The sequence below is a fragment of the Ambystoma mexicanum genome, chromosome 8 (assembly GCF_040938575.1).
Source record: "Ambystoma mexicanum isolate Mex_15411 chromosome 8, UKY_AmexF1_1, whole genome shotgun sequence".
NCBI lineage: Eukaryota > Metazoa > Chordata > Amphibia > Caudata > Ambystomatidae > Ambystoma > Ambystoma mexicanum.
This window is the reverse complement of record NC_090929.1, coordinates 589,401,020-589,428,968: the sequence shown is the minus strand read 5'-3', so window position 1 is coordinate 589,428,968 and position 27,949 is coordinate 589,401,020. Positions and strand designations below refer to the sequence as shown.

Sequence of the window (27,949 nt, the reverse complement as noted above, 5' to 3'; positions counted from 1 at the left end):
GGTGCCATCTCGAAGTGGATTATTAACTGTATCCAGCTGTGTTACTCACTCTCTGAAAGAACTCTGCCTTTCACGCCAAGAGCCCACTCTACCAGAGGCATTGGGGCCACTCTAGCTTTCATTGCAAATGTTCCCCTTGACACCATTTGCAAAGCAGCTACTTGGAGTTCTATTCACACTTTTACTCAGCATTACTGCATTGACACCCACTCCAAGGCAGATACACAAGTGGGACAAGCGGTCTAAGACACTTATTTGCTCATGACCCTTCTCACATCCCACCTCCTTCTTCAGGTACTGCTCGCTAATCTATGCACAGCATGTGATCTAAGCAGATTCCACAAGCCTCAGAAGGGATACATTACTCACCGTAATCGTATTTCTGATGCTTGTATCTGCTTAGATTCACATGCGACCCACCCTTCCTCCCCTCTGAGAGAAGGCGCATGATTGCTTGTAGTCTTACCTTTCTGTCTATCTGCTTGGATTATCTGTACTCACGCTACTCTTCATGCTACCTCATGTCAGAAAAAATACAATCTGAGGATCCTAGATGCGTGAGGGATCTTGGGTACAGTGGACGTCATACTAGGGATAGTATTACTGGCATGCCCTGTGTCGATGCCCATTTTCGAGTTTCGAAAAACAAACTGTAATACTCCGCAGCTTCCACTAGATGTCGGCCTATGCACAGCATGTGAATCTAAGCAGATACAAGCATCAGAAATACAATTACGGTGAGAAATGTATCATATATTATATATATTACAAAAAAATATGTAAAGGGGTTGTATTAAGGTGATTTAACATTCTGCGTTTGTGTATTGAGCTCGAGAACTGGACTTTGATTTGTGAATATAAAGTGTATCACTGAGACGCATTCATGGTTGAGCCGTGATTACATTTTTGTTTGTTTTAATTGAATGAGGTTTTCACGTGATCTGAAGCAACGCTTCTCGAGTCAGTGTTCTCTTCTGAGCGATTCTTGAATTCAGGATTTGTACAGAAGTTGTAAAGGTTGTCAAAAACCAGAAGGTGTCTCACTCACTAGTCCACAGGGATCTGTCAACCAGGTAGCCAGGACACAGTCATCACTTTTAGATCCAGTTCCTTGGGGTGGACCAGTGTGGGAGGATCACCTGGGTGAGGGGTCTTTGGGGAGTGGGAGTGGGAGTGGGACACCGGATGGTGAGATGCGGTATGCCCTTCCTTATAACACCTTCACCCCATCCTACCAAGTAGGATATTTAGGACCTGCAACCCCCGTCCCCTTTACAACATGAACCCTTTTTCACGGACAGTCCGCTATGAGAGAAAATTGACTAACACCCAAGCTGTATACCTTACGTGTCCAAATCAATGGTCAGGTGAGGTCAGGCAATTACTAATCATCACACACATCTGACTTCCATTATACTTCCCCACAGGGATAAAAGGCAGAGCACGAGAGCACACTCTGAGTGAAGCAAAGCGCACAAGGAAACAGCAGTTCCAAGATGGCAGTTTAACAAGAGGAGAAAGACGTCAAAACAGAAGGGGATTGCAAGGAGGGAAGTTCGCTTGACCTTTTTCACAAGGAACCGTTACTTTCACGAAACCTTGAAAGCTTAAGACCAGGAAACCAGGCTGAAGAATCGTGCATTGTGTTCCAGTGGTATCCGGGGCGCTCCCACGTCAGTTATGTAGGAGGGGAGAATCTACAGCCACTGTGGTACTGTCCTTGGCACCAAGGACAAAGCCACTTCAGTGAAAGCAACACAGCCGGTGAGTTGGGGAGACCAATACAAGATTGGTCTGTGTTGAAGCCATGGTTGCTAGCAGCAACATTGGGCCTCAATATAACTGTGCTGGTCGAGTAACAACGTGCCGGTAAGCCTACCAGCACCGTTGTTACTGCACCCGCAGAGTACGACCCTGTGGGCGGGTGCCGCCCTGCCCACCAGTGTCAGACTTGCCGGGCGGGACGGCACCCACTCACAGAGTTCTCACGGGCGCACCAGCACCATTGTTAATGGTGCCGGTGCTCCTGTGTCCCCATTTCCATAACAAAATTACCAGCGACTGACTTCTCGGCCACCAGACTTGGAATAGCCCGGTGGCCTCAGGAAGTCAGGTGGTGGTAATTCATTATGGATCTGACGGCTACCTTCTGGTTTTACGGGCACGGCTACCACTGGACCCGTAATGAGGCCCATTGTATGGCGATTGCTGGAACGAACATTGTTAAAACGTGTATGATAAGAGACGCGAATGAAGTTTAACTGCTGATGAGTGATTGAACTTTAAAGCAAGCTACAATAGCTTTGATGCAGTGGTCGGCGCCCTGTGATGTGAGGAGAAAAGGAGAGAGTGGAGTCGAAGATGACACCAAGGGTTTTTGCCTCAGAGGAAGGAGCAGGAAGAGGGCCCAAGGAGGGTGGTCAGAGTGAAAGAGGGAAAGTGGGAGCAGTGGTCCCAATGAGAAGAATCTCACTCTTACTGGCCGTAAAGCAGAGATCATTGTAGGTACACCACCCCTGAACTGAATCACCGATAGACAGTCAGGAATGGCCAAGAGAGGCGAGGAGGCTGTGAGGAGCCTGAAGGAGAGCTGAGTGTCATTCGCATAACACTGAAAGTTAGAGGAGAAGGTAGAGATGAGGTGGACCAGAGGTGCCAATTAGATGTTGAAAATCTAGGGTGAGAGGTGAGAGTCCCGGGGAACACCACATGTGGAGAAAGAGAGAGGTGGTGGATAGAAAGGACCCAGGTTGGACTTGGGAGGGCCGATCCAAGAGGAATGGGGTCAACCAAGACAGGGCCTGATCCGTGATGCCCAGGTTCTCACTGAGACAATTGATCAGGATGGCAGGATTCACTGTGCTGAAAGAAGAGGAAAGATCGGGGGGGATGTGGAGAGAAAGAAGGCTAGAGTCGAGATTAGTGAGCAGATCTTCACGGGTGTTCAGGAAAGCAGTTTCTGTGCCTCTAGCTGCTCTGAAGCCAGACAGATGGTCATGGAGACAACCAACAGATTCAGTGTGGAGAGTAAGCTGGGAGATTGCCAGCTTTTCCAGGAGTTTGCCAGGAAAGGAAGGATAGCGATCGAGCGGTAGTTTGCCAGACAGGAAGGATCGGCGGAAGGTTTTTTCCAATAGGGAGTGCACAAGGGACTGCTTTAGGTGGGAGGGGAAAGTTCCAGTGGCAAAGGAGTGACTGCAGAAATCAGCCAAGGCTGGAGCGAGGGTGACTGTGATCCTCGATGGTTCTGGAGGGGCGGGGGAGCACCTGCTTGGACAACACTTTGATTGATTGGACTTGTCTAGGAGCAGGGGAGCGCCTGCTTGGATGACACTTTCATAGATCGGACTTGCCTCTCTCTTCCTCTGGTAATAGGGTCTACAACCAACTTGCTTCATAATTGTCTCCTCTTGGCTTTGGCAATGGTTGTTTACATTTCTTTCTAGCAATATTCCCCTCTGTACTGTTGTTCTGACATTTAAATTCGAAATAATGGCTGCTGGTCTGCTTGCCAGCTCTTATACTGCCACTTTCTCAACTTTACATTCGCTTGGTATACAAAAGAATTATCTTTCTGCTTTATATCAGTTTGACATGCTTCTTGGCTTCACGCTTCCCGTCATACTACCTCTGCAACCTGGATCTTCATGGAGGAAGCTTGTAAAGATAAAATTTCCTGCTGCGCGACCTTTGCAACCACTATCTTCGGGGGAAAGCTTGTTCAGTTAATGCTTCACGCTGCGCGATCCCTGCAACCCCGATATTCAGGGGGAAAGCTTGTACAGTTAATGCTTCACGCTGCGCGATCTCTGCAACCACGATATTCAGGGGGAAAGATTGTACAGTTAACGTTTCACGACGCATGATCCCTGCACCTCAGGTCTATGAAGGAAAAGACCCTCTCAGAACCGGCATCCGTACTGCAAGCCACGGCAGTATCGGCGTCTCTACTTTCCTTCAGCTGCAACGTCTGTAATGTGGAGCTACTGGAACCACTGCACCTTACACTCCTACTCTTCTCTATGGCTTGCACCTGAGGGGGCCTTTTATGCCTCCCAACTTCCCTCAGGTGTGGGTCATTAACCCTATTAACCTGCAACTGGCAATCTAGGACCTCTGCATTCCTCTTCTTCGTCCCAGTACTTTTAGCATTATGGGACTTGAATTCTCCAATGTTCAAGTTGATCCTTTTAAGGGAATCATTATTCCCATCTTTATCCTTACTTATGTTATGTTATGTTATGTTATGTTATGTTATGTTATGTTATGTTATTGGGAATTTCAAAAGCGCACGGCCACCCAAAGGTATCATGGTGCTAGAGAAGCGAGCCATACAGCCATAATCCGAGCATCCCCATGACTAAAACAGATATGTTTTTACCGCCTTTCTGAAGGCCAGATGGTTGGGTAGTATTTTTATGGCAGATGGGAACTCGTTCCATAGCTGAGCCACTGCTATGGAGAAGGCTCGTCCCCCAAACCGCACACGGCGGAAGGAAGACACATAGAGCACCTTGGCTGAGACAAATTGCAGACAGCGCATAGGACAATAACCGGTGAACTTGGTGCAGAGATATTCCTCACCCAGGTCAGGCAGCACCTGATGGACGATGCATAGCACCTTGAACCTAATATGCTGGGTCACCGGGAGCCAGTGTAGTGCCCGCAGCACTGGTGCAATATGGGCACCATGGGGCATACCTGTAGCCACGTGCGCTGCTAGATTTTGCAGACGTTGCAAACGCAGAATCAGCCCCTTTGGCTGTGCCAGGTAGAGGGAGTTGCAATAGTCCAGCCGACTAAGCAACATAGCTGCCACCACCGCAGGATGGAGAGGGCCGGGGATAATGGGAAGCATGTTTTTCAGTACTTTGAGCTGAAAGTGGCTGGCTTGGCACACAGACGCTACTTGGGTATCCATAGACAGGGACGCCGAGAGGACAACGCCCACGTTTTTCACCTTCACCACCGGAGCTGGAAGGGGGCCAAGAGAGGAGGGCCAGAAGGAGGACACCCAGAGTGAGAGATCAGGGGGGCAACCCACCACCAAAACCTCTGTCTTGTCTCCGTTCAACTTTAGCCAATTGTGGTTCATCCACTCCCACATGGCCGCCAGGCACCTCTGATGGCACGACGACACCACAGCCTAATCAAGATCTAGATGGATCAGGATCTGGGGGTCGGCATAAGAGTAGCACCTGACACTGAAGGAGCGCATGAGACACACAAGTGCTCAGATGTAAATATTAAATAGAATTGGAGACAAGGAGGACCTCTGCGGCACCCCTGAACCGAGTTGGCAGGGAGTAGATAGAAAAGGGGGCATATAGAGAGCCTGGGCAAGACGGGACAGCAGGATGGGGGTGGTCGACAGTGTTGAATGCCGCTGAAATATCTAACAAGATCAGGACGCTCACACCTCCTGCATTCACCATCCTTGCCATGTCGTCCTGGACAGACACCTAGACACTCTCTGTGCCTCTGTCAGGCCTAAAGCCCGACTGGGCAGGGTCCAAGAGGTGAGAAGATTCAAGGACTGTGGAAAGAAGAGGTGACACCAAGGACTCCAGAAGCTTCGAGAGAAAGGGGAGAAGAGAAATAGGACAGAAATTTGACAAAACGGATGGGTCCAGTGACTGCTTTTTCAGGAGAGGGATTACCGTAGCTGCTTTGAGCTCCGGCAGGACCAGCCCTGTCTGGCAAGAATCGTTAATGGCTACCATGATCTCCGTCAGGAGATGTCCTTCATAATAGCCAAATGAATTCCATCAGAGGGAGCACATGACGTGATCTTCTGGATGGCGGCAAGCACCATCTCCTCTGAAAACCTCTGAAAGGACGACCACCCCATCAGACCGGTCGGGCTCAAAGGTTCAAGTGGATTGTTCACACTAGTGGAAGTATTTGCCGCGGTAGAGGTGTTCGCACGAATAGTCTACATTTTAGTAAGAAACTATTGCGACAGAGCGTTGAACAGTTCCTGAGTGGGTGTGACATTTGGGATCAATTTTACTGATGATGTAAGAGATTTAACTGCCGAGAACAGAGTTTTAGGTTGCCACAAGGAGGACTCCATTTATTTAATAAAATACAGTGTTTTAGCAGCTGCAATAGCTGACAAATAGGCTGCAGACCAAGCCTTATACTGTATTCTAAGAATAGGGTCATTAGGTTTGCGCCATTTTCGCTCTGCCTGCCTCAATTTGAGCCGAGCGGCCATCAGTAGATCCGAAAACCAAGGCTCAGATGGCAGCCTGCGAGGTTGGATGAGGCGCAATGGAGCTACAGCATCCGCTGCCTCATGCAGTGCATGAGAGAGTAGAGAAAGGGAGGCAACAGGAGCTGCCTTGCACTTAGCAGCAACCGAAGAAGCCATACCTTGAATATTGGCCATGGGCTACGTGCGCTGCCAAATTCTGTCAGGAGGGATCTTGGGCTGAACACCTACTACTTCAAACCCACAGGTCACCAAGTGGCGATCTGTCCAAAGTACAGGCTCAACTGACCGCAGAGTCAGTAGAGTTTTTTTTGCCAGGTTAAATCTAGAGAATTGCCAAGCTTATGGGTAGGTCCTACCACATGTTGATATAGCTCCAAGTCCGACAAACTGTCGAAGAAAAGGTTCAAAACTGGGGGCCTGGGAAGAATGTATTTCAAATTAAAGTCCCCAAGCACCACCAAATGCGTATATTGTATTTGGAGGTCTGCCAGTAAGTTGCCAAAATGCTCTAGAAAGTTCCCATATGGGCCTGGAGGACGATAGATGAGCATAACATGACAGCTAAAAACAGGAGAAATAACCCATCTAAAAAGCAGAACCTCCATAGCAAGCCGATGGGGGCAGCAAAGCTGAGTGACTACAAGCTCAGACCTGAAAATAACTGCAGCCCCCCCCCCACACTCCTATTGCTGGGGAGGCTGACGGTCAGTATGAATAATTTGATAGTCAGGAGGAATAGCCTGGACAAGAGCCGGCGCTGAGTTCGCCTGGAGCCATATCCTTTCAAAAGGAAGTAGGACTCTCAGAATCTAATAAATTAATATTAGATAAGCCGAAGACGTAGTTGTGGTGCATTACACACTAGCTGGCTTGCAGCACTGTGTAACAGGCATTATGAAGTATCTGGATCAGAACCATTTGACAGTAAACCGGGCAAAATCCTATGTTATGACCTGTAGCAAGAGGAAAACACTGACAAAATATGCATGGAAAATAAATGATGCACCGATTGAGAAGGTCGAGTGCATACGGTATCTGGGATTTTTTGTCTCCTTTAAACAGAAGAAAAGAAACGAGGAACTTAAGATGGAAGAGAAGGTGGATGCTTGTGTGTCATTGGCAAAGGCAATCAAAAATTACTCCTGCGCATTCTCCCTCCTCCCATTAATTGAGTTTTATAGGGCAAAAACATCTGCAATTGTATTATACGTCTGTAAACCGTTAAATATCAAGATTGTGAAATTCCTTGATATAATGGAAGACAGGATTCTGAAGAGGGCGCTGGGTCTCCCACGATCAGTACCGGTGAGTGTCGTCAGATTAGTATTGGGCCTGGTGTTGTGGTGGGCGCAGGTGATGAAACAGACTCTCTCCTTATACTTTAAAATGTCCAGAGTGGTGAAACCGCATATTGACTTTTATTTGCACAGTATGATAGTTAAGGGCCAGAATCCATTCTTACTGAAATTTAAGAACAAATGTGAGCATTTTATGGAACAGCTAGGTCTCCCAGGAATAGTATCGGAAGAGACACTGAAAGGAAAGGTAAAAAGGTGGGATATCATTGCAGACACGGAACTTCTTAGTAGATTCAAATTGTATAGTGGGTAAGAGGTAGTGTATCTTCCAACCAGTGAAGTTAGATTGTATAGAAACCAACAAGAAGCATAAAAGAACTGGAATCCCAGCGCTTGTAACTAGAAATAAAGTGCACATGAGTTGAAACAGGCACGAGGCTGCACGCGGTTGTGTCAGATGTGGAGCTTCTGCTTACAGTTCCACGGACCTAAACAATTCAATTACAGAGATACAACCACACTGCACCAATGGGTCCTTAATATTGCATTTAATTAAGCAATTTGCAAGGCGAAAGAACTTCTGAACCAGCCGGCACGTGTTTCGAGCACATGCTCTTTCTCAAGGCTTATGTTCCTGTTGCATAGAGTTGATCCTAAGAGTATTGTGAAAAATATATAGAGCGGGTCAGTGTCCAAGGCTTATTCTGTTCAGAGAAGCTGTTACGTGAACTAATTCAAACTCTGCTGGCCTTTCAGCCGCAGCGTCTGTGTATCTCAGAGAGATTGTATTTGAAAAAATTCCTGTCAGCTAAATACAGTGACTGGTATCTAAAATGTAGAATGAATTGCCTACCAACGCTCGTAGGGCCTAAATTGGGGATCCCCGTATAGTTAAAAAATTGTAGAATTCGTAGAGAGGAGTTGGAATTGCTGAAACATTTGCTATTGTTTTGCCCTAAGAAGCTGGACAGGAGGATTGCATTTTTCGGCCCCCACATTAATTCGACTTCCGAAACCAATTTCCTCAGCTTTTTGGCATAGGTTAATGACGACCTCTCATGTGCTGGTACAGGTTAAATTCTTGATGCTAATTTTTGAGAACATCAAAGAGATAATGTGTGTTGCACAATTGGAGCTAGAGAATATTACTTAAAATAGAGAGAGGGGCTTCTCCAGTGATAATGCCCACACAAAGGTCAGGACAGTACCCAGACTGAAATATGTGTTGCATTACAGCAGTCTAAGAAGAGAGTACAAACTGTGTTTTTTATAAACTAGCGGTTAAGAGCTGGCCGGGATTTTTTTTGTTTTGTTTTGTTATATTGGTTTATTTATGAGATTTGTTTGTATTCTGTATCTATTCTTGTCTTAGTTGTTGGAATATTTAGCATTTTCTATTAGATTTGTGCATTGCTGTTTTCTTTCTTTGTGCTTCTTACTTGTGTTTTACTATGAGATTATGTAAAAGTACTCTGTGTACTAAATACATTTTAATTAACTTATTTTTCTTTTAAATCAATTCTTTTACATTTACATTTTCAACTTTAATATGTCCCTGCTGAACATGGGGGCTTTCACCTCTACATTTATGCTTTACTTTGCTTTACTCCCAATACAGGATTGGTGAGAACAGATATTACTAATATCCATACGAATAGTGTTGGGGAATAATAGCTCCCTCTGACAGCAAGCCATTACAAATTCAGGCATTACTGACTCTACCTCCTCTGAGGAAGAAAAATATTGTGTCCCTCCAACGTAGTTCTCCCGCTCACTTGTGGACCATATCCCCCTAGGTGATCCTCCTGGCTAGTACCACGCCCAGGGTCAGGTTCAGGTAGTGGCTGCCTTCCCCTGGCCACCTGAGCAGAGACTTTAGGTAGGGCTTTTGTGAGGGCAATGAGGTGGCCTCACCCATAGCATTCACTTGACCCTGCAGCACATTCAGGGCCAGGGTTCGGACCTCTGTTCCCACTGAGGGCTCCCAGCCAGGAAACCCCACAGTGACGCTGCCAGCGACTGCAGTCATCTCATAGGCAGGCAAAGAGCCCCATGACGAAGAGGCGCAACATCTGACTATGAGACACTTGCAGGGTGCATCACTGGGTGTTTGGGAGGATGGGAGAGGGGGTTTGGGAGGTGTGTGTTTATGGAGGGCTGGGGTTGCTTGGGGAGGGCGTGGTGTTTGGGGGAATTTCTGGAGGGAGGGGAGAGGGGTAAGGGGATGTTTGGGGAGGGTAGGGGGAGAGTGATGCTTGGGGGGGGTGTTTGGGGCTGCCACTGTTCACTTTTGAATGCAAAGAATGTCACTTGAAGCAATGACTGGGCATTCCTTTTTTCAGACAAGTCTCTACTGTGATGCTTCATGATTTTCACAAAGGTGCAAGGGGTGTGCACAGTAGAGTGTACATTTCAGTAAGGTTCTCAAGCTGTCGTTGCACTGGCATGGGACCAGCTGGCACTGCATAATTATCCTCTGGGTGAGGCATGTCCAGATCTGGGGGCAGGGTTATGTTGCCCCTGATGCAGATCTAATGCAACATTGCACAGGCCAGGACTATCTGTCCAACATTGTATGGCCTGTACATCAGTACACCTCCAGACTGGTGTAGGCATCAGAATCGGGCATTCAAGAGGCCGAAGATCTGCTCAATGGCCACCCTGGTCCTCACATGGGCCCTGATCTAAGCCATTTCCTGTGGCATATCAGGATTCCTGAAAGGGATCATCATTCACGGAAGTAGTTGGTATCCAGAGTCACCTACAAGGCAGTAAGACACAGGTATGACTCATGATGCCCGGCAGTGGTATTGCCTGACACGCGCCATCTCATTGGTCAATCTGCTCCATTTCACATTGTGCCACACTGTTTCATGTTCCAGTCCTTGAATGTGTATTGCGATACCAAGGGCTTTGTCCAGTCTCACATGGTAATACTTGCACACATCCCATGGCCAACAGATGTTGTATTTTGGTATCTGACTTTGAGGGGACCATGCCATGGGGCTGTGGGCTGGGCCTGTGCATTGCCACTGTGCGTGGTACCTGATAGGAGTCTGGGTCACATGTGAAGGTGGCCTGTGTCGCATCCATGATGGTGTGTGTCATTACTTATGAATGCAGTGCATGCCAGGACTGATGGGAGAGTAGTGTCCCATAGTAGTTGTTTGGCAGTGTCTCACTCCCATGTATGGGAGCGTCAGGGTGGCGCAACGTACGGCGTCGCCATGGACTACATTGTTGTATGTGTGACGTGTACCTAGTCTTGGCCTGTACCCCAGAGTTTATGGAGAGGTGTGTGTGGGCTTGGGCTGCCTGTTCGGGTCATGTGCATGTCATTGGATAGGCACAGGTAAATGTGCATCACTGCGATGTGTTGTTCCCTTGACTGCACATAGAGCTTGGTCTTAGTTGTTGCTTTAGTCTTCTCCAGGCTTTACACCAGGCTCTTTGGGGTACCCCTGGACATACATTTGATTCCCCTAGGTGGCTGTGCCAGGCCATTCACTGACATGGTAGGGGGGGAGTTGCATTCTGGTACCTGCAGTGCATCGCATGTGGTTGTCCTGTTGGGGTTGGATGGGCCCGGTGACTGATACAACCCCAGTCATGTGCTACTCCTTTGTGTTGTGACCTGTCATTTGAGGGGTGCACTGGTGTCTCCTGCATGTACAGGGACCATTCCAGACATGCATTTGTGACATTGTTGCCCCCCCCTTTGCTTGTCACTCATGCTGCAAGTTAGATGGGATTGTTCATGTGCTCACCCAACTTCCAGGTCCTTTGTCCTCTGTGACGCTCCATGTAGTTCATCAGTGTGCTGTTTGTATCTGCCTGTCAGTGAGGGCCCAGGGGATGGCCCTTGTGCGAGGGATCACTGCATGTCGCCACCTCTCACCACCTGCATCCCTGCCATCCTCATCCTCCTCCTCTCCCTAGCCTCCTATTGTCTCTACTGGTACTCCAGCTCCTGCAGGTGTGGATTGGCATGCAGCTCCTCCAGCTCCATGTTTGTGTCAATGATTGGTGGCATGGTTGTTGTTGGAAGTGTTTTTGTAGAAGGTGTGGCCCGCCTGTGCCCTTCCTGTGTGCATTGGTTGCATCTAGGTAAATTGGGTGCACCTGTGGCATTATTTCCTTCACCTGTGTCCATTTACCAGCTGCTCTGAGGTGTTATCTCCGCCGGCAAATCAAATTGTGTAATGTGCAGGTGATACCATTGTGCCGGTGTTACCAGGACAGGTTTCAGGCCCAACTGGTATTTTCGTTGCCGGTATTACCGGCACTGGTAATTCCAGATGAGGTTATACCAGCACTGGTAATTCCAGCAACTGTGTTCCGGCAAACTGGTACTTGGCCGCACTGGTAAATGTGTCGGTAAACGGTATTACCGATACTTTTACTGTATTCCGATAAACTTGTAATGAGGCCCAGTGATTTCTCAAAACTGTATTTAAAATGCACAAACAAAGGTGGTTTCCAGCTTTATACCCAGGAAATTACTACAATGTAAAATATTCATAAACAATTAGTCAGCAAAACAAACATTTCCCAGCCTATATTAAGCTTACTGATAACAATTTTTGCAAGCATTCATTCTCATGATCAATTCTAGGTATATAGTACACTCTAAAAGATAGTAGGCAATCTAAACACTTCTATTACTTGTCATCGTTAGTTTCACAAAAACATCTCAACATGAGGCATAACATTGTTGTTTAATTGAATCAATATACAGGGCCTCGATACAAGTTTGGCAGTGTTGGAAAATAGTATAGGTAATTCCGTTACCTCAATTTTTCTGACACCACCAAATTACAAGTAGCAGAAATAGCAGAATTACCCCCGGTGGAAAAATGAGTGATTTGAGGTGGAAAAGTGGAGGATGTACGTCCAGTATGATGCTGGAGATGAATCTTCCTCTTTGCCTCCAAACAATTAACAGAATTACCACTTGTGATTCCACCGGTAGTGATTCTGCCAAAAGTCCTCAATTTAGTCCTATGGACTCCAGAAAATGGGGATTTACACCACCTACCACCACTTAACACTGTGGTAAATCCACAGGACCAAGTGGTGGTAACTGTAAATCCACTTAGTGGTATTTCCAAGGTTTTACCTCTGAAATACCTCCAAACTCATAATGAGGCCCACAGTCTTCATTTTCACGAATTACACCTACCATTTACAGATAAAAATGCTTTCTTTACTTTTAATGGGGCATATGGGATTTTTACATGTGCAGGATATCTTCACTGAATATGTGTGTGCAGCTTTCAATCTACATACCTATGTGTGCGTAGTTTTCAATCAATATGCATGTGTGTGTGTGTGCAGCTTTCAATCTATTCCTAATCATTTGCCTTCACTCTACCAGTTTGGGCTTGAGATGTAATGTTCTTCAGTAAGAGGTACTATGCTAAAGCAACCCTCCCCTTTTACTTTACACATAGGTCTGCCTGTGCATTTCATGATCAGGGACTTCAGGGGTTCCACATTGTGCATGATTTTCTGTGAATAGGATGAATTTTCTGCTAATTCCTATTGCGCAAAAATACAATTTATGTCTAGAAGCCCACCAGCTGCAAAATTGCATGATATCTCTTTAGGCAGTATTATGTCATGACACAACTATGACCAGCATGATTCTATGGCGGCCTGAGCCAAGTTTATTCTTTTAAAGGGTCTTTAATTTTACAAAAACAATCTAAATTTAAGCAGTCAATGCAATGAGTTTGAAACTGTGCTTCTCAATACATAAGGCATTAGGGCTTAAGGAAATTACATGTCACTTAGTACTCGGTTTAAATGCGAGAAACAAGGTGCTATGTTTAACACTGCACCTGTATCTTTGACAAATTATCATTAACCTTGGCACCTAGTACCAGGTGCAATTTGGATTTATATTGGGGTATCTATACTTACATTTTAAGTGCAGTTCTTATTTTTGGGGCATCAGCTCGGACCCAGTCAGTCTGGAATTACTACATCACCAAGGTCTCTTTTGCAGCTGCCGATCTGAAATCCAAACTCCATTATGGGATGATCATCTCTCCTTGAAAGGGCTTCTGTCTCCATCCTGCCTGGGAATCATCTGTTATCGTCTGGATGGTTTCAGCTCTGCTCCAAAGCCAATTCCTACCAGCTAGAAAGCTTGTAGCTAGAAATATTCTTCAATATTCATCTCCAAGGGGCGTGGCTAACTAGCCATGGACTAGGACGTGCTTTCGTGTTGAGCTCCTGTCGATCCGACATCCATCTGAGAAATTACGCTCAAAAAAGGCTGCACGTGACTGGAAACTGAAGGGACGGGTGTCGGAACATATGCTCTGCAAGAATCCTGAAAAGCAAGTAATTTGTGTCTGTGGATCGGAAGGTAAAAGACTTTACAAGAACCGGCCGTGCGGATAAATTGTTGCTAAAATGGCGACAACAAAGGGAGCGTAATTGCAGCCCTGATGAGAATCGAATCCTGCTGAATCACATGGAGCGCGAGGAAGTCGGCTGCCAGCAGCAACACATTTAAACCTTGCTTTATATACTGTAATAACGAGGCGGCGCTCCCGGGCCCGAATAAATGTAGCGACCGAAGATTGCTACAGTAACAACAGATAAACGGCATATGCTAGCGCAGTAGCTAGCATATGCTAACGCCATATGCTAGCTACCGCTCACAAAGGCGGTTGAGCATGATGAACCCTGCGATCCGCGACACGAAGAGCGGGCGAAGGTGAGATTGAGGAGGGAGACACTGACCACGAGCTGCATGTGCTTGAAGGTAGCACAGCCCTGAGCGCTGGTGACAGCAGTGGTTCACTTATGCACGGAACACACGGAACGGTGTGCTGATGCCAGAACGAACGGAGCAAGATGCCAGTTTGAGTTCCTTCGTATGGCGGCAGTGCACTGCAAGCACGAAGTGGCGCGCTGTTTGAATTACAGCCGAAAATTAGTGCCACCCAGTACGAAATTAACAATGGATCGAGGCGCATTGTAAGCCTGCCCTGCCGCAACAAATGCCTGAGAACTGACCCCTTCCACTGCTGAGATACTCAGTAAATGCAGACCGCTGGGCTGTACAGTGGCACCGCAGATGTGAAGTAGGGCCACGCAAAATACAGTGCGGAAAAAGCACACGAGGTGTGCTGATGACCTGGCATTTATGAACTAACGCAACACTGTAAGCTTTAACAGAGGTTGGGACCGGCAGAGAGTACATGGATCCCAAGTTGAAACGTTGCCAGGAGGGGCAAAAAGTGGAGTGCGCACGGGCCCCGGAAACACGCAATTGAAACACTGCTCGGAGGAGAAACATGGGAGGACACAGCCCACCTCTAGCTTGATCTTGCGTGCCGCTTTGCAGTATAGCCCACTGAGGTCATCCAGACACTGAACTGAAGTGGGGAAGCTATAGAAACACAGGAGAGCTGGTATAGGACACAAAGTGAGACTGCAAGATTTCGGTGAAAGGGCTGAAGGCCAGGAGCAAGCAACCCACTATGGACACCTTTGCAAAGGCGCAGCGGACACCTCCGGCCCCAGCACAAAAGACGGGGGAGACATCGGGGGATGACACCCCTGAAAGAGAAAACCAACAAGTCCTAGCGGCCATAACGGACCTAAGTGCTAGGTGGGGCACGGCAATGGCAGAACTGCAGGCAGCCCTGGAGAACAAAATAGATGCCGTAGGAATTGAAGTCACCCTGCTGCGACAGGACGTCAGAGCGCTGGCAGAAAGAACTAGTGGCCTGGAAAGCGCAGTGAAGACTAACACTGACGTAAGCACGAACATTGCGAAGGATGTCCATGTGCTCAAACAACAGGTCGCCAACCTTGAAAACAGAGTGGAGGAGCAGTGAAGACTAACACTGACGTAAGCACGAACATTGCGAAGGATGTCCATGTGCTCAAACAACAGGTCGCCAACCTTGAAAACAGAGTGGAGGAAAAAGAAGGACGGGCGAGACGGAACAACATCCGGGTGGTTGGCCTGCCAGAAGGAGAAGAGGGCCAAGACCCCACGGACTACGCGCAGAACATGATCCTGCAAGACGTAGGAGTGGACAAACTCTCACAGGGGTTCACGGTAGAGCGGGCACACCGAGCCCTGATGAGGAAACCACGGCCTGGAGCTCCACCGTGGCCGATAATTGCAAAAATTTTGAATTAGTTGAATTACAAAGACAGGGAAAAGATCCTGGAGTATTTTCGTAAGGGTGGAATGATTGAAAGAGCCTCCTCTAAGATTACAGCATACCCTGACTATACTATGTTGGTGCAAAGACAGAGATATAGTTATGTGGCGGTCAAGAGAAGACTGCGTGCAGCGGATTTCAGGTACATGCTATTGTACCCAGCGAAGTTGAAAGTTCTGCACAAAGGCAGAGCGCTGTTCTTTGATACGCCAGAGGAAGCGGTTTCGTGGTTGGATTTACAGGGCTGCCCGGCGCGAGATGGGGAACAGGATTGCCAAGAGCATGATAAGTGAAGATACTGTATCATGTACACTACGAGGATAAGTGGGAGGGGAATCTAGTATAGTGCTTTGAGGTACTCGATAGACGAGGTGTAGCCCTTGAACTTTATGACTCTGTTGGACTATAATATGGTGTATAATAGCGCACATGAAAATGAGAGCATTAGGCGTAGCAACTTTAAACAAATAGGAGCAACAGGATCGCGGTTACCTACCCCTGAGAATTAGTAATAGGGCGGCCTCACCCTGCTGAGCCGCAAGTACGGGTTTCACCAGAAAGGGCTAGATGTGGGGGTGCCTGAGATCCAGGGATGGAGCTGGGCAACAGTTGGGGAGGGTGTTGTTGGGGAAGGGAAGGGAGAGGGGAAGGGGTGTTTGGAGTGCTTGTAGTTGTAGGAATTTTGAATTGGGGAATGAGCCTAGATTGAGACGGAAGTGGGATCTGGACTGCACCGGTGGGAGGGGAAGGGGAACTGTAATGGGCCATGGGGATCTTAAAATAATCACGTGGAATGTCAGGGGACTTAACAGTTATCTAAAAAGGAACAAGGTCATGTTGTACCTGCGCAGGCAAAAGATAGACATTGCACTGTTGCAGGAGACTCACCTGACACAGGAAAAGATGGAGATGGTTGTGAAGAAATGGAAAGGGGTTGTGGTGGGCTTGACATACTCTGCTTATGCTAGAAGAGTACTCATCTGGGTGGCACTGCATGTCCCGTTTCAACTGCTGCAGAAAGTGGCGGAAACGGATGGGAGGATGGTCATATTGAGGGGATTAGTGGAGAATAAGGAGATAAGCATTGTAAATACTTATGCCCCCAATCAGAATACGGCAGCGTATTTCAGAACTCTGTGCACCAACCTTAGCAAGTGTATGGGTAGTGCGGTGATCTGGGGTGGAGATTTAAACTGTATATTAAACCCCAGGGTAGATGGATCAGATGGAAAGATTGATAGACCGGCCCCAGCGGCTAAAGCACTGCAGACACTGCTAGACAACTTTGGTTTGGCAGATGTGTGGAGAACGAAACACCCCCAAGAAAGGCAATACTCGCACTACTCCGCCCCGCAGCAGTTACATACGAGGCTGGACTATGTCTTTGCTACGTCGGAGGTAATAACAGAGGTTACTCAGGCAGAATATAAAGCGAGGGTCCTCTCCGACCACACGCCCCTGGTTCTCAGGTGGCAATACTGCCCCCCGAGAGCAAGGATTCCGACATGGCGCCTCCGGGCAGAGGCGCTTAAGGATCCCGTTTTTAGGGAGGATATAAGGGAGGAGATTACAAGCTACTTCGAGATGAATACGGGTATTGTTGACTCGGCAACCACATTATGGGAAGCCTTCAAGGTAGTGATGCGAGGGGTAGCCATAGCAAAATCAAAAGGCCTGCAAGGTGGGGTTCTGGCTGACCTACAAGGAACATAAAGGGAACTAGAAAAGGCATTAAAGGGAGGAGGTGAAGACATGGAGCTGATACTTAAACTGCAGCAGAAATGTGCGGAACAATGGGAAAAACTGTGCAACCTAAACTATAAAAAATATATAGAGACAGCATGCGGGAGGGGATAAAACAGGAAGGCTTTTGGCATGGTTATACAAGAGCGAAACTCCCAGACCCACGATCAGAACGATAACTAGAGAAGATGTTAGTGTAGTGGACACCCAAGAGGGAGTTAACCAGGAGTTTGCAGATTATTATAAGTTGCTATATGGGGATGAGGAGGGAAGTAGTCATGGGGAGATAACGGAAATACTGGAAGACATAGGACTGCCTATGATAAGTGTTGAGGAAAGAGAGGAGCTGGATTCACCGATTACTTTGGAGGAGTTAGAAGAAGTGGTGAGGCAGCTGCCTACTAGTAAGACTCCGGGGGCGGACGGGTTCCCAAGCAAATTTTATAAAGTATATAGAGAGGGAAGTGCTCCCCCATATGTTAGAAATGTTAAATGAGGCGTTTGAGGTGGGACGGTTGCCGGAGTCACTTAGAGAAGCGATTATAATACTGCTTCACAAACCCAACAAGCCTGAGCATAGCTGTGGCTCTTACAGACCTTTGTTGATGTTGAACCAAGACAGCAAGATATTGACGGCTGTCCTGGCAAACAGATTGCGAAGAGTTATTGACAAACTTATACACCCCGACCAGACGGGCTATGTCCCGAATAGAAATATAACTCATAATCATAGACCACTCCAACGGGTTGTTGAGTGGGGAAGTAAGAACGAGGATGAAATGGCGATTGTGTCCTTGGACGCGGTAAAGGCTTTCGATTCGCTCAAGTGGCCGTGGCTGCTGGCGGCCTTGGCGGGCTACGGAATGGGGCCTGGATACATAAGGTGGGCGAAGATGCTATATAGTGAACCGCTGGCTAGAGTTAGAACAGGATCAGTGATATCCGAAAGATGGCAACTCAGTAGAGGCACCAGACAGGGGTGCCCATGGTCCCCAATGCTCTATATACTAGCCCTGGAGCCCCTAGCAATATACCTTAGACAATAATACGATACTATAGGTATCGAGGTGGGAGGGGAACGACACTTGATCTCCTTATATGCAGATGACTTGTTGTTGTACTTGAGGCACCCGGACGAAAACCTCCAGTACATCCTGGAGGTGATGGAGAGATATGCGGGACTGTCTGGGATAGCGGTGAATCCTCAAAAATCTAGTATTTTCCCATTAGGCAGTTATAAGGGAACCCCTGTGGGACTGTTACCGGTGTTACAAATACCATGGGCGGTTAGTACTTTTCGGTACCTTGGGATAGACGTGTACCATACGGTTGAAGAGGAACATAGGCACAATACCGAGGTAGCCATTGTGAAAATCGAGAAGTGTATGAAATTCTGGGTGAAGTTGCCCCTAGCAATCATGAGACAAGGAGCAGTGCTGAAGATGGTGGTCCTAACTAGGCTCCTGCATTATTTTGGGAATATTCCATACCTGATACCCAAGAAGTTTTTCACTAAACTGAACAGCATGTGTAGGGATTTCCTGTGGCATGGTACCCGGAATAGGGTGGCGCTATGGAAGCTGCAGAACTTATATGAAAAAGGGGGGATAAAACTGCCTAATTATGAGGTTTATTATGTAGCGAGCCAGCTGCAATATATTGCCAAATGGCTCTCAGATGAAGTGACCCCTGAATCCAGGTTGTTTGGACATGATTGTGCCTCATTTTATTTAAGAGAGATGATCTGGCTCCCCAAGACAGAAATGAAAGAGCGCCCTAGAATGATGATGCTTGCATGGGCGTAGGACATGGGGGGGAAACAGGGGGGACAAATCCCCCCCACAATTTTAAGTGGGGGGAATGTAATGTCATTTATCCCCCCCAGAATATGTGTTTGGTGTGTCATGCAGGGATCTGTTTTAGAAGTGGGGGGAGGGGCTGCTTACTATGTAAGATGCCTTCTTCCCCCTGGCCCCCAAAGCATGGGGGCAATACCCTTGGGGCAGATGGGTGATTATCTGCCCCCAGGGAAGGGGGCAAACAAAACAAAAAAGCATTTTTTTAAACGTAGTTTTGGGTGGGGTGGGTGCGGGTGCGACCACTAGCCACCAGGGATTTCTTCAAGGGAGGTGGCCCTCTCCCCCCACCCTAAGTGGATGGGGCACCTTATGTAGCCCTCCCTGGAGGCAGATTTATGCCCCTAAGAAGGGGTATAAGAGGCTCTCCATCCATTTGGGGTGGGGGGAGGCCACTGCAAATATTGGCAGAGCCACCCCTCCCAACACAGGGGCAGTATGTTTTGACCCCCACCGGGGGCAAATGGCCACACACATGTGCCTATCTGCCCCTAGGAAAGGGCAAAACAAAAATATATATAGTATAACTTGTTTTGGGCGGGGGCATGGGGGTGGGAGGGCCCACTAGACCACCAGGATTGTTTGTGTTTGGAAGGGGGGTGGCCCTCTCCCCCCACCCTAGGTGGATGGGGGCACCTTATGTAGCCTTCCCTGGGGGCAGATTTCTGCTCCTAGAAAGGTGTACATGAGATGCCCCCATCCATTTGGGGTGGGGGGGAGGCCACTGCAAATATTGGCAGAGCCACCCCCCAAGCCTGGGGCAGTATATTTTGCCCCCAGGGGCAGCTGGCCACACATATGTGCCCATCTGCCCCTAGGAAAGGGGCAAAACAAAAATAAAACAAATTATAACTTGTTTTGGCTGGGTGTGGGGGGTCACTAAACCACCATGGATGTTTTTAGTGGAAAGGGGGGTGCTCACGGGTGTCCTCTTTTCGGAAATGCATGGGGGTCTCTGTTTTCCTTGGTGGCTTCAACACCCTAGGCCCAACTCTGTAGGTTGTCCACATGAGCAAAATCTGCTTTGCCGAAAGGCTTGGGGTTATCAGTGGGTTAGCCTTTTCCCTTTGCACCGAGGTAGGTGCATCCACACATGTGAGGTACCGTTTCTGTCAGGACACCTGTGGGAACGCAGGAAGGTAGGACATCTGTTCTTGGCGGCGTGTTTCCGTGGGTGGGCAGAGGGAAATGTCTCGGAAAATTGGTGAAAAAAAACACAATTTTCAGACATTTCACTCTGGCCACCCACTGAAACACACCGCCAACAACACATGTCCTACCATCCTGCGTTCCCACAGGTGTCCCGACAAAAATGGTACCTCACATGTGGGGGTGCACCTACCTGGGCGCAAAGGGAAAAGGCTAACCCACTGGTAACCCCAAGCCTTTCAGCAAAGCAGATTTTGCTCATGTGGACAACATACAGATTTGGGCCTAGGGTGTCGAAGCCACAAAGGAAAACAGGGAACCCCATGCATTTCCAAAAAGAGGACACCCGTGGGAATCCACAGAGGTCTGACTTGCGCAAATCGCCCCAGAATGTATTACCCACAATGCCCGGCAAAGTCTGAAATTTGGTGAAAAAACTACAATTTTCAGACATTTCCCTCTTGCCACCCACCTAAACACACCGCCAACACCACATGTCCTACCTTCCCGTGTTCCCGCAGGTGTCCCGATGTAAACGGTACCTCACATGTGTGGGCGCACCTACCTGGGTGCAAAGTGTAAAGGCTAAACCACTGGTAACCCCCAAAGGGTTTGGGGAGACAACCTACAGATTTGGGCCGAGGGTGTCGAAGCCACAAAGGAAAACGGGGTACCCCATGCATTTCCGAAAAGAAGACACCCGTGGGAATCCACAGAGGTCTGACTTGATTGAATCACCCCAGAATGTATTACCCACAATCCCAGACAAAGTGAAAAATGTGTTTTTTCCTTTAAATTTCAGACTTTGTCAGGGATTGTGGGTCATAAATTATGGGGCGATTCGCGCAAGTCAGACCTCTGTGGATTCCCACGGGTGTCTTCTTTTCGGAAATGCATGGGGTTCCCTGTTTTCCTTTGTGGCTTTGACACCCTAGGCCCAAATCTTTAGGTTGCCCATATGAACAAAATGTGCTGTGCCGAAAGGTTTGGGGTTACCAGTGTTTTAGGCTTTTCCCTTTGCACCCAGGTAGGTGCACCCACACATGTGAGGTACTGTTTTCATCGGGAAGCCTGTGGGAACGCGGGAGGGTAGGCCATGTGTTGTTGGCTGCGTGTTTCGGTGGGTGACCAGAGTGAAATGTGCGGAAATTGTATTTTTTTTTCTGTCATTTTCCCGATTTCCCCCCAAACTATGGAATCTTTCCCTACATAGTTGTTGCCTGGCCTGTGCAAATCACCCCTTCCTAAACATGGAATAGTGTCTACTTTTCAGAAATGTATGCCTTTCTGGCTTCCCATTCAGCTTTCCTACCCTTTTCTTCCATTCCGTCCACTCATGTCGTATTGGACAAAAAACGCCAAAATCGCCTACCTCTCACAAAACGGCTGATTAGCATATCACAATATGTTATTTTGGTTTCCACTCCATCTGTCTTGAAAGCCTGGGAAATGGCGAATCCAGCACAGCAAACCATTTGTTCCTAGCTCTTACAAGGAAAACACCACAGGCTTCTTTGTACATTTTATTGGCATTTTCTGAAGAAAAAAAAAACAAATGTTCTCCTTTTTGGTTATTTTCTCTCACCCCCCTACAGCAATCTAGGATTCCTGGGTGGCGTTACGACCGCCTGCATGTGGGGAAAAAGGGGCCAACTTTTGCCGAGATATCTCATGTAACAAAGAAGTTACAAGGGATTGAATGGCAACATACCGAAATCACCAAAAAAGGACTTGGCACTGGAGGCACATACCCATGGCAGTTAAGGGGTTAAGACAGTAAAGCCCCAGAGGAGATATCATTTGTAAGGTAGCTCAGTTAGTTAATTCTCCAAATGCAGATTGTGCACAGGAATATTAACAGCTGTGTTCAGCACCTGGCTTAATCTTCGGGTGGGATAATAGGCAGAGTGAATGCATTCAGATTCCGATGCAACACAGCATTTTCCAGGTCACTTGGTTCAGAAAAAGTGGTGGAAAACGCTATTGCTGTTGCTTTTTCTAAATGGCCAGATTTCCGTGCATTTTCTTGGTGGAGTTCGGGAGTCGAGTGGACACACCAGGACCCCCTGTATTTCCCGCTCCACCAGACAAATGCGGCCTTTCTGCCAGCATGGATTCTCATGCTGGAAATAAGGAAAGGGATTCCTCTGGGATCTGCTTGGAAATTAAACCTGGTAAAAGCGGGCGGAGTCCAGAGGAAGCCATTGTCAATTCCGCCAGCAATCGCTAATTACGTGTGGTATTTACACTCTTCCAAAGTGGAAAAGCAATGTGATTTCACCTTCCTTTTACGCTAAAATCTTCCATTTTGTGGCGGAAAAGTAAAAATGTGCGCCAATGGAAGTGGTCCACTCCATGCAGTTTACTTTGCGCCTTGATGCTTGGGGGTTTTGAGTGATGCTACACATGTAATAAATAAACAAATACATTTAACATGACCCCAGATAAATGCCAATTCGTGATCAGAATGAGTGTGCATGGCATGTCGCTGGTAAGAGAGTGTCCTGTGCTTCTTGAGTGCGTTGGTAAATGCCCTTAATTGCCATCTCGCGTGAAGCAGGTGCTGAAACCCATCAGTGTGGATTGAGCAATAATAAATCGACAGAGGTATTTCAACTGGCCAATTTCACTCTTTGGGTGACATTGTCAAAGTAGGAGAATGTTGCCCAGCATGTGCCACTTTTTCTGCGGAGTAAATTGTGCCCACCCCGAGGAAGAAGTGTGAAAATCCCACAAGGGCACTGTGCCCTGTTCTTTCTGTGTGTGTCTTCTCTACAGGGCGACAGATGCCGACTCAGACATGGGTAAGTCTCAGGTGGCAAGCCTGTACCCTAGTTGATGTGGCAACGGATTCCAGACTTCTGAGGCTGATAACATTAGCAGTATTGAGTTACATGCCACCTGACAGGTATGTGTGATAAAGTTGCAAGGCAGAGCTGTTAGTGGGCTAAAGCAGGAGGCAATGTCTGCCCACCCTCAAAGGGTACGTACAACCAAAAGTAATAGGCCCCTCCCCTCATCATGGCTGTAGGGGGCAGGCTCCAAAACAGGGCAAGAATGCCCTCCAATCATCCATGCCCACGAGTAGGGTACCCCTCGTGCTCCAGGAACCCTGTTGAGCAACCTCTGTGCTTTCCAGGTGATACTAAAGTTATTTAAAGCCAGATGTCTAAAAGGTAATTGCTTAATTGCAGTTGGAAATTAGCTCCTGGCGTGATCAAAATGTCTTAACCAAGTATGACATCATCCCCTTCCTTTATGAGCAATATGTGTGCTCTCGCGTTTCTTCATCCACTGAATTACTATTAAAAACAAAGGCAAGAGTTGTGTCTCTTGTGTAAGCATTTGGAAGGCAGTTGCTAGCCTCTGGCATAATATGCCCATGTTCTTCCGATATTGGCTAGCTGTTGCCCTTTTATGGCCAGGTAGAACCATCATGGCAGTGACTGGCAAATGCCTTTCCCATGCAGACAGAAAAGTGGAAATAAGAGGCCAATTCAAGACACAGAACCAATAGAAGTTAAGACAGACTGCAGCTGCCTTTGCTGTGTTAGGGAGAATATGTTGAGTGTTCAAGCAAGGAGGTATGTATTAAGCAAGCAAGCAGTGAGACATGGGAGAGGCAAGGAAAGGCCAGAGGGGCTCTTTGAATAATGTAACAGGGCAGAGGACTCATGCTCTGCCGTCCTAGTAACATATGAGAGAATCAAATAGATCAGGCTTTGCAGCAAATGTTAAACGAGAAAGGAACAGAGTCCAGCTCTGCATTCAGAATAACAAAGGCAAAGAAAGGCTAGGCTGTGAAGCCAGCATGAGATGGAATAAGAGGGACCAGACTCATCGTGAGAGGCTGGCCCGGCCCTCGCAGGGGCGCTAGAGAGGCAGCCCACATAGCGGGCTGCCCCTCTGACCACCCCCTGGGTCCACATATACCCCACCTACTAGGCATCCGCCGGGTCTGACACATCCGGCTGCGGACCTGGGGTGTGCTTATAAGGAGGTGGGCTTGCGATCCTCCTTGTTTGCTGTACCCCCTCCCCCGGAGGACAGTCAAAGCAGCAACATCACACACCTGGTCCCTTTACTCCCATAACAAGGCTTACTCAGAGGTACAAACAAGATTCCCTCTTTCTTTGAAACACCCATCTTTCCATTCCAAGAGACACACACGTCTCCTTGCCCCACACAAAAAAAGTAGCAACTTGCAGTTGGTAGAAAAGGCTTAATCTCCTTTATTTGGCAGGAGTCCACTTACAGGTGATCTGCCTCTTAAGGAGCTGGCGTCCTAGCTGTGGCCCACTAGAAGTAATTTTTATTTCCTCTCTCCTACCATGAGCTCATAGTCAGATGAAAAATCCAGAAATGCTACATACAAAGACATGTTTTTTGCTGCTGCATCCTTTAATTTTCTTCTGTTTTCTTTTCTTCTTTTCTCTTGTTTTATACAGTGATATTTGTAATTTAATACGTACTGCTATTTTAAATCTAATTTTGTGAAAAGTCGAGTTCTTTAACCAAAACACAATAAATAAATAAATAAATAAATAAATAAATAAATAAAGCAAAGTCCCCAAGATGCCCCCTGTCCCCCCCAGATTTTATGTGTCTCCTACGCCCCTGGATGCTTGGGTGGAAGATGTGGCGCCGGGCATGCCGGATGATGGAGAACCCATTCCCATGCAGGTACCGCTAGCTGCACTGACAGGGGGAGATAAGCAGCTAAGGATGTTAATTAGGAACCATTGGGAATCGGTGGGGTTGGTAACGATAGGAGATATCTGGCGAGAGGGGACTATTATAGAGTTTGAAGTGCTGGGGGAGGAAACAGGGTTACACACGGGCCAGTATATCACATATCACAGAATGGTGCAGAGAATTAGGAAAACATGGCCTGAAACAGTACTGGAAGAAGAACCAGATGCTATCATAGATACAGTATATGATATAACGGAGGAGGGGCATGAGATCTCTAGACTGTACAAGATGATGATGTCTAAGGTCGGGAAGGAATTGACACAATTGAGACTAGACTGGGAAGCGGAAGTAGGAGCCCCGATAGAGGATAGGATGTGGGAACGTGCCCTGGGGTACCACAAGAAGATGTCAAGGAATGCGAGACTAAAACAGATACAACTGTATATTACGCACAGGGCATATATGACACCTCAGAGGATATCTAGGTTTGAAAATGCTGGGCAACAGGCATGTCCCAAATGTGACGAAGAAAAGGCTGACATGGTACACATGTTTTGGTCATGCACAGTAATTGAGCATTTCTGGGGTGAAGTAGCACAGAAACTAGCGGAAAAGTGGGTCACGATCATCATAGATACAGCCTGGGCCTGCTTGCTGGACGGGTTCCCCAGATCGCAGAAACTTAAGCATGTTAGTAAATTGAAAGATCTAGCATATGTGCTCGCAAAAAGAAGGATTGCCATGGGATGGAAGACATGTCACAGGCCACGGGTGGAGGTGTGGTGGAAAGAGTTGCAGAAATGGGCGGAGGCAGAAACCATGGTATGGCAAGAGGCAAGCAAAGTAGGGGGAGAGGAGGAGGCGGGAACCCTGATGGCATGGAAATCATTAATAACGGAATTGTTTGGAATAACACAAGATCTGACAGAATCCACGGAAAGTGAGACCCCACCACGTGAGGCAGATACAGAGTGTATGGAATAAAAAGGCTCGTAAGGGGGGTGGGATGAGGGGAGCAGTGACCAAAATTAAGCAATGAACAATTGAACTGTTGATATATGCACTGCGTGTTTGGTTTGTATTGTTGTTTGGTTTGAATAACTTAATTAAAAAAAAATGTAAAAAATATATTCATCTCCAAATATTAATAATCTTTTACTCTTTGTGCAAGCTATTTTATAATCATCAGTTCCTCCTCTCATCTTATGACACGAACGGAGGGGCGGTTCCCTCCAAGTCCGATGACTGCAAAGTTGGGAGGGAATATCACTCCTCGTGCTATGCAGAGGCATTTTGTTTAATTGCAATAACCTTTGATTACGATGAGCTACTTTATTAAAACAGAGCAATGAAATCTACACAACAGGATGAAGAAGTCAAGATGTAGAATATCTCAGTGCAATGTGTTTATACAGAGATCATTTTTTTCCCTACTTTTTTCATTTAGGCGCCACGCAAATTGTATACAGGTTACAAAATATCAGTTTTAGCTATGAACTGCAATTTGTTTCAAGTTAATAGGAGCTTTCAATATAAAGATGTTACTTTCTAATGAACATATTTTGTGGTCAAATTCAACATATGCAATTTTCCTATTCAATGTTTAACTAAAGAAATGCCGACTTAGACCAAGCAAGGTCACTATTGATGCATCCCTTGCACATTATCCTTCATGTTGTTACTACATGCCTAGGCTGGTTTCTTTGGCTTGTTCACAGACTTAGTGAAATTGATTTTATGAGAGGCCTCGATTTGATATATGTACTAGACTGAAGCAGAACAGTTTTCCCTCCCACATCTACACCCAAACATCTCACTCTGCAAGTTTTTCTTAATGGGTTTACGCGATGAAAGTGATTGGCTACAGGCAGAAGAAATTCATAGACAACATCTCCAGGCACATTTAGTTGTCATATGTATTTGCAACACTTGAATATGCATTGGCTCAAAGTCTCTGTCTCAGTGAGTGCCAGAAGGTTCACTGATCCATAGGCCTTGTGAGCAAATTATCAACGATATGCCCCATTAAGGTGGAAAAATAACACAAATAAAAAAATATAACAAATAATCTGTAATACCTTTCTCTTTTTACAGTTAGAAAATGATGAAGAGAAAAAGCGTTTTGAAGAGGGAAAGGGGCGCTACCTACAAAACAAAGCCAAAAGACAAGCCGAGATGAAGGCTCTCGTTCAGCAATAATGCCGGAAGCAAACCACAAGATGCTGAAGTGGATGAAGTAGAAACATAAGTCTCCACTTAAGAAAACTCTCACATTGGCCAAACATTTTACACACTGAAAACTAGTATTGTTCAACGTAAATGTTATCCAGTATTACCCTATGTCCTGGAACTGTAAACCAAAGGTTATGTATGTGAACCGAAAGCTATTATACTGCAGAGTATTGTATTGAAATGTCTGGATTTATTCAGTGTCAAGAATCTGTCACACACAGAGAAGTGCACACTCTCTCTATATATATAGATACAAATATATAATATTTATCTGCACCTCTTAGATAACTGCGGCACAATAAACAGTATCAGTTTGAACGAAGCAAATAGCATTGCAGTGTTTTCTTTTCCTAGAAGTGTATGCATGTCATGTTATGGTATATGGATATTTGTAAAGTGCTACACTGCCACAGGTGTGTTCTTAGAGCACTGAGTGCTAGCAGCATTGCTGCACACAACTGGTTTTCCAGTAGACCATAGTCTTAAAATCAGCATACATTGCATGAATAATGACAAGAGTCATTGCACCAGTAAAGGTATGCTATAAGCAGTAGCTATCAC

The 27,949-nt window shown here is 46.9% G+C and overlaps 1 protein-coding gene across 2 annotated transcripts in view; it reads left to right on the top strand.

The window, feature by feature from the left end:
• The window catches only part of ACOT7 (acyl-CoA thioesterase 7), a 1,725,032-nt gene extending 1,697,317 nt beyond the window's left edge, over positions 1 to 27,715 (top strand). For both annotated transcript variants that reach the window (XM_069610292.1, XM_069610291.1), the window contains one exon: positions 27,251 to 27,715. In XM_069610292.1, the coding sequence (XP_069466393.1) occupies positions 27,251 to 27,355 (105 nt within the window). In that variant the 3' untranslated portion in view covers positions 27,356 to 27,715. The remainder of the gene's footprint in view (positions 1 to 27,250) is intronic.
• Positions 27,716 to 27,949: the final 234 nt, after the last annotated feature.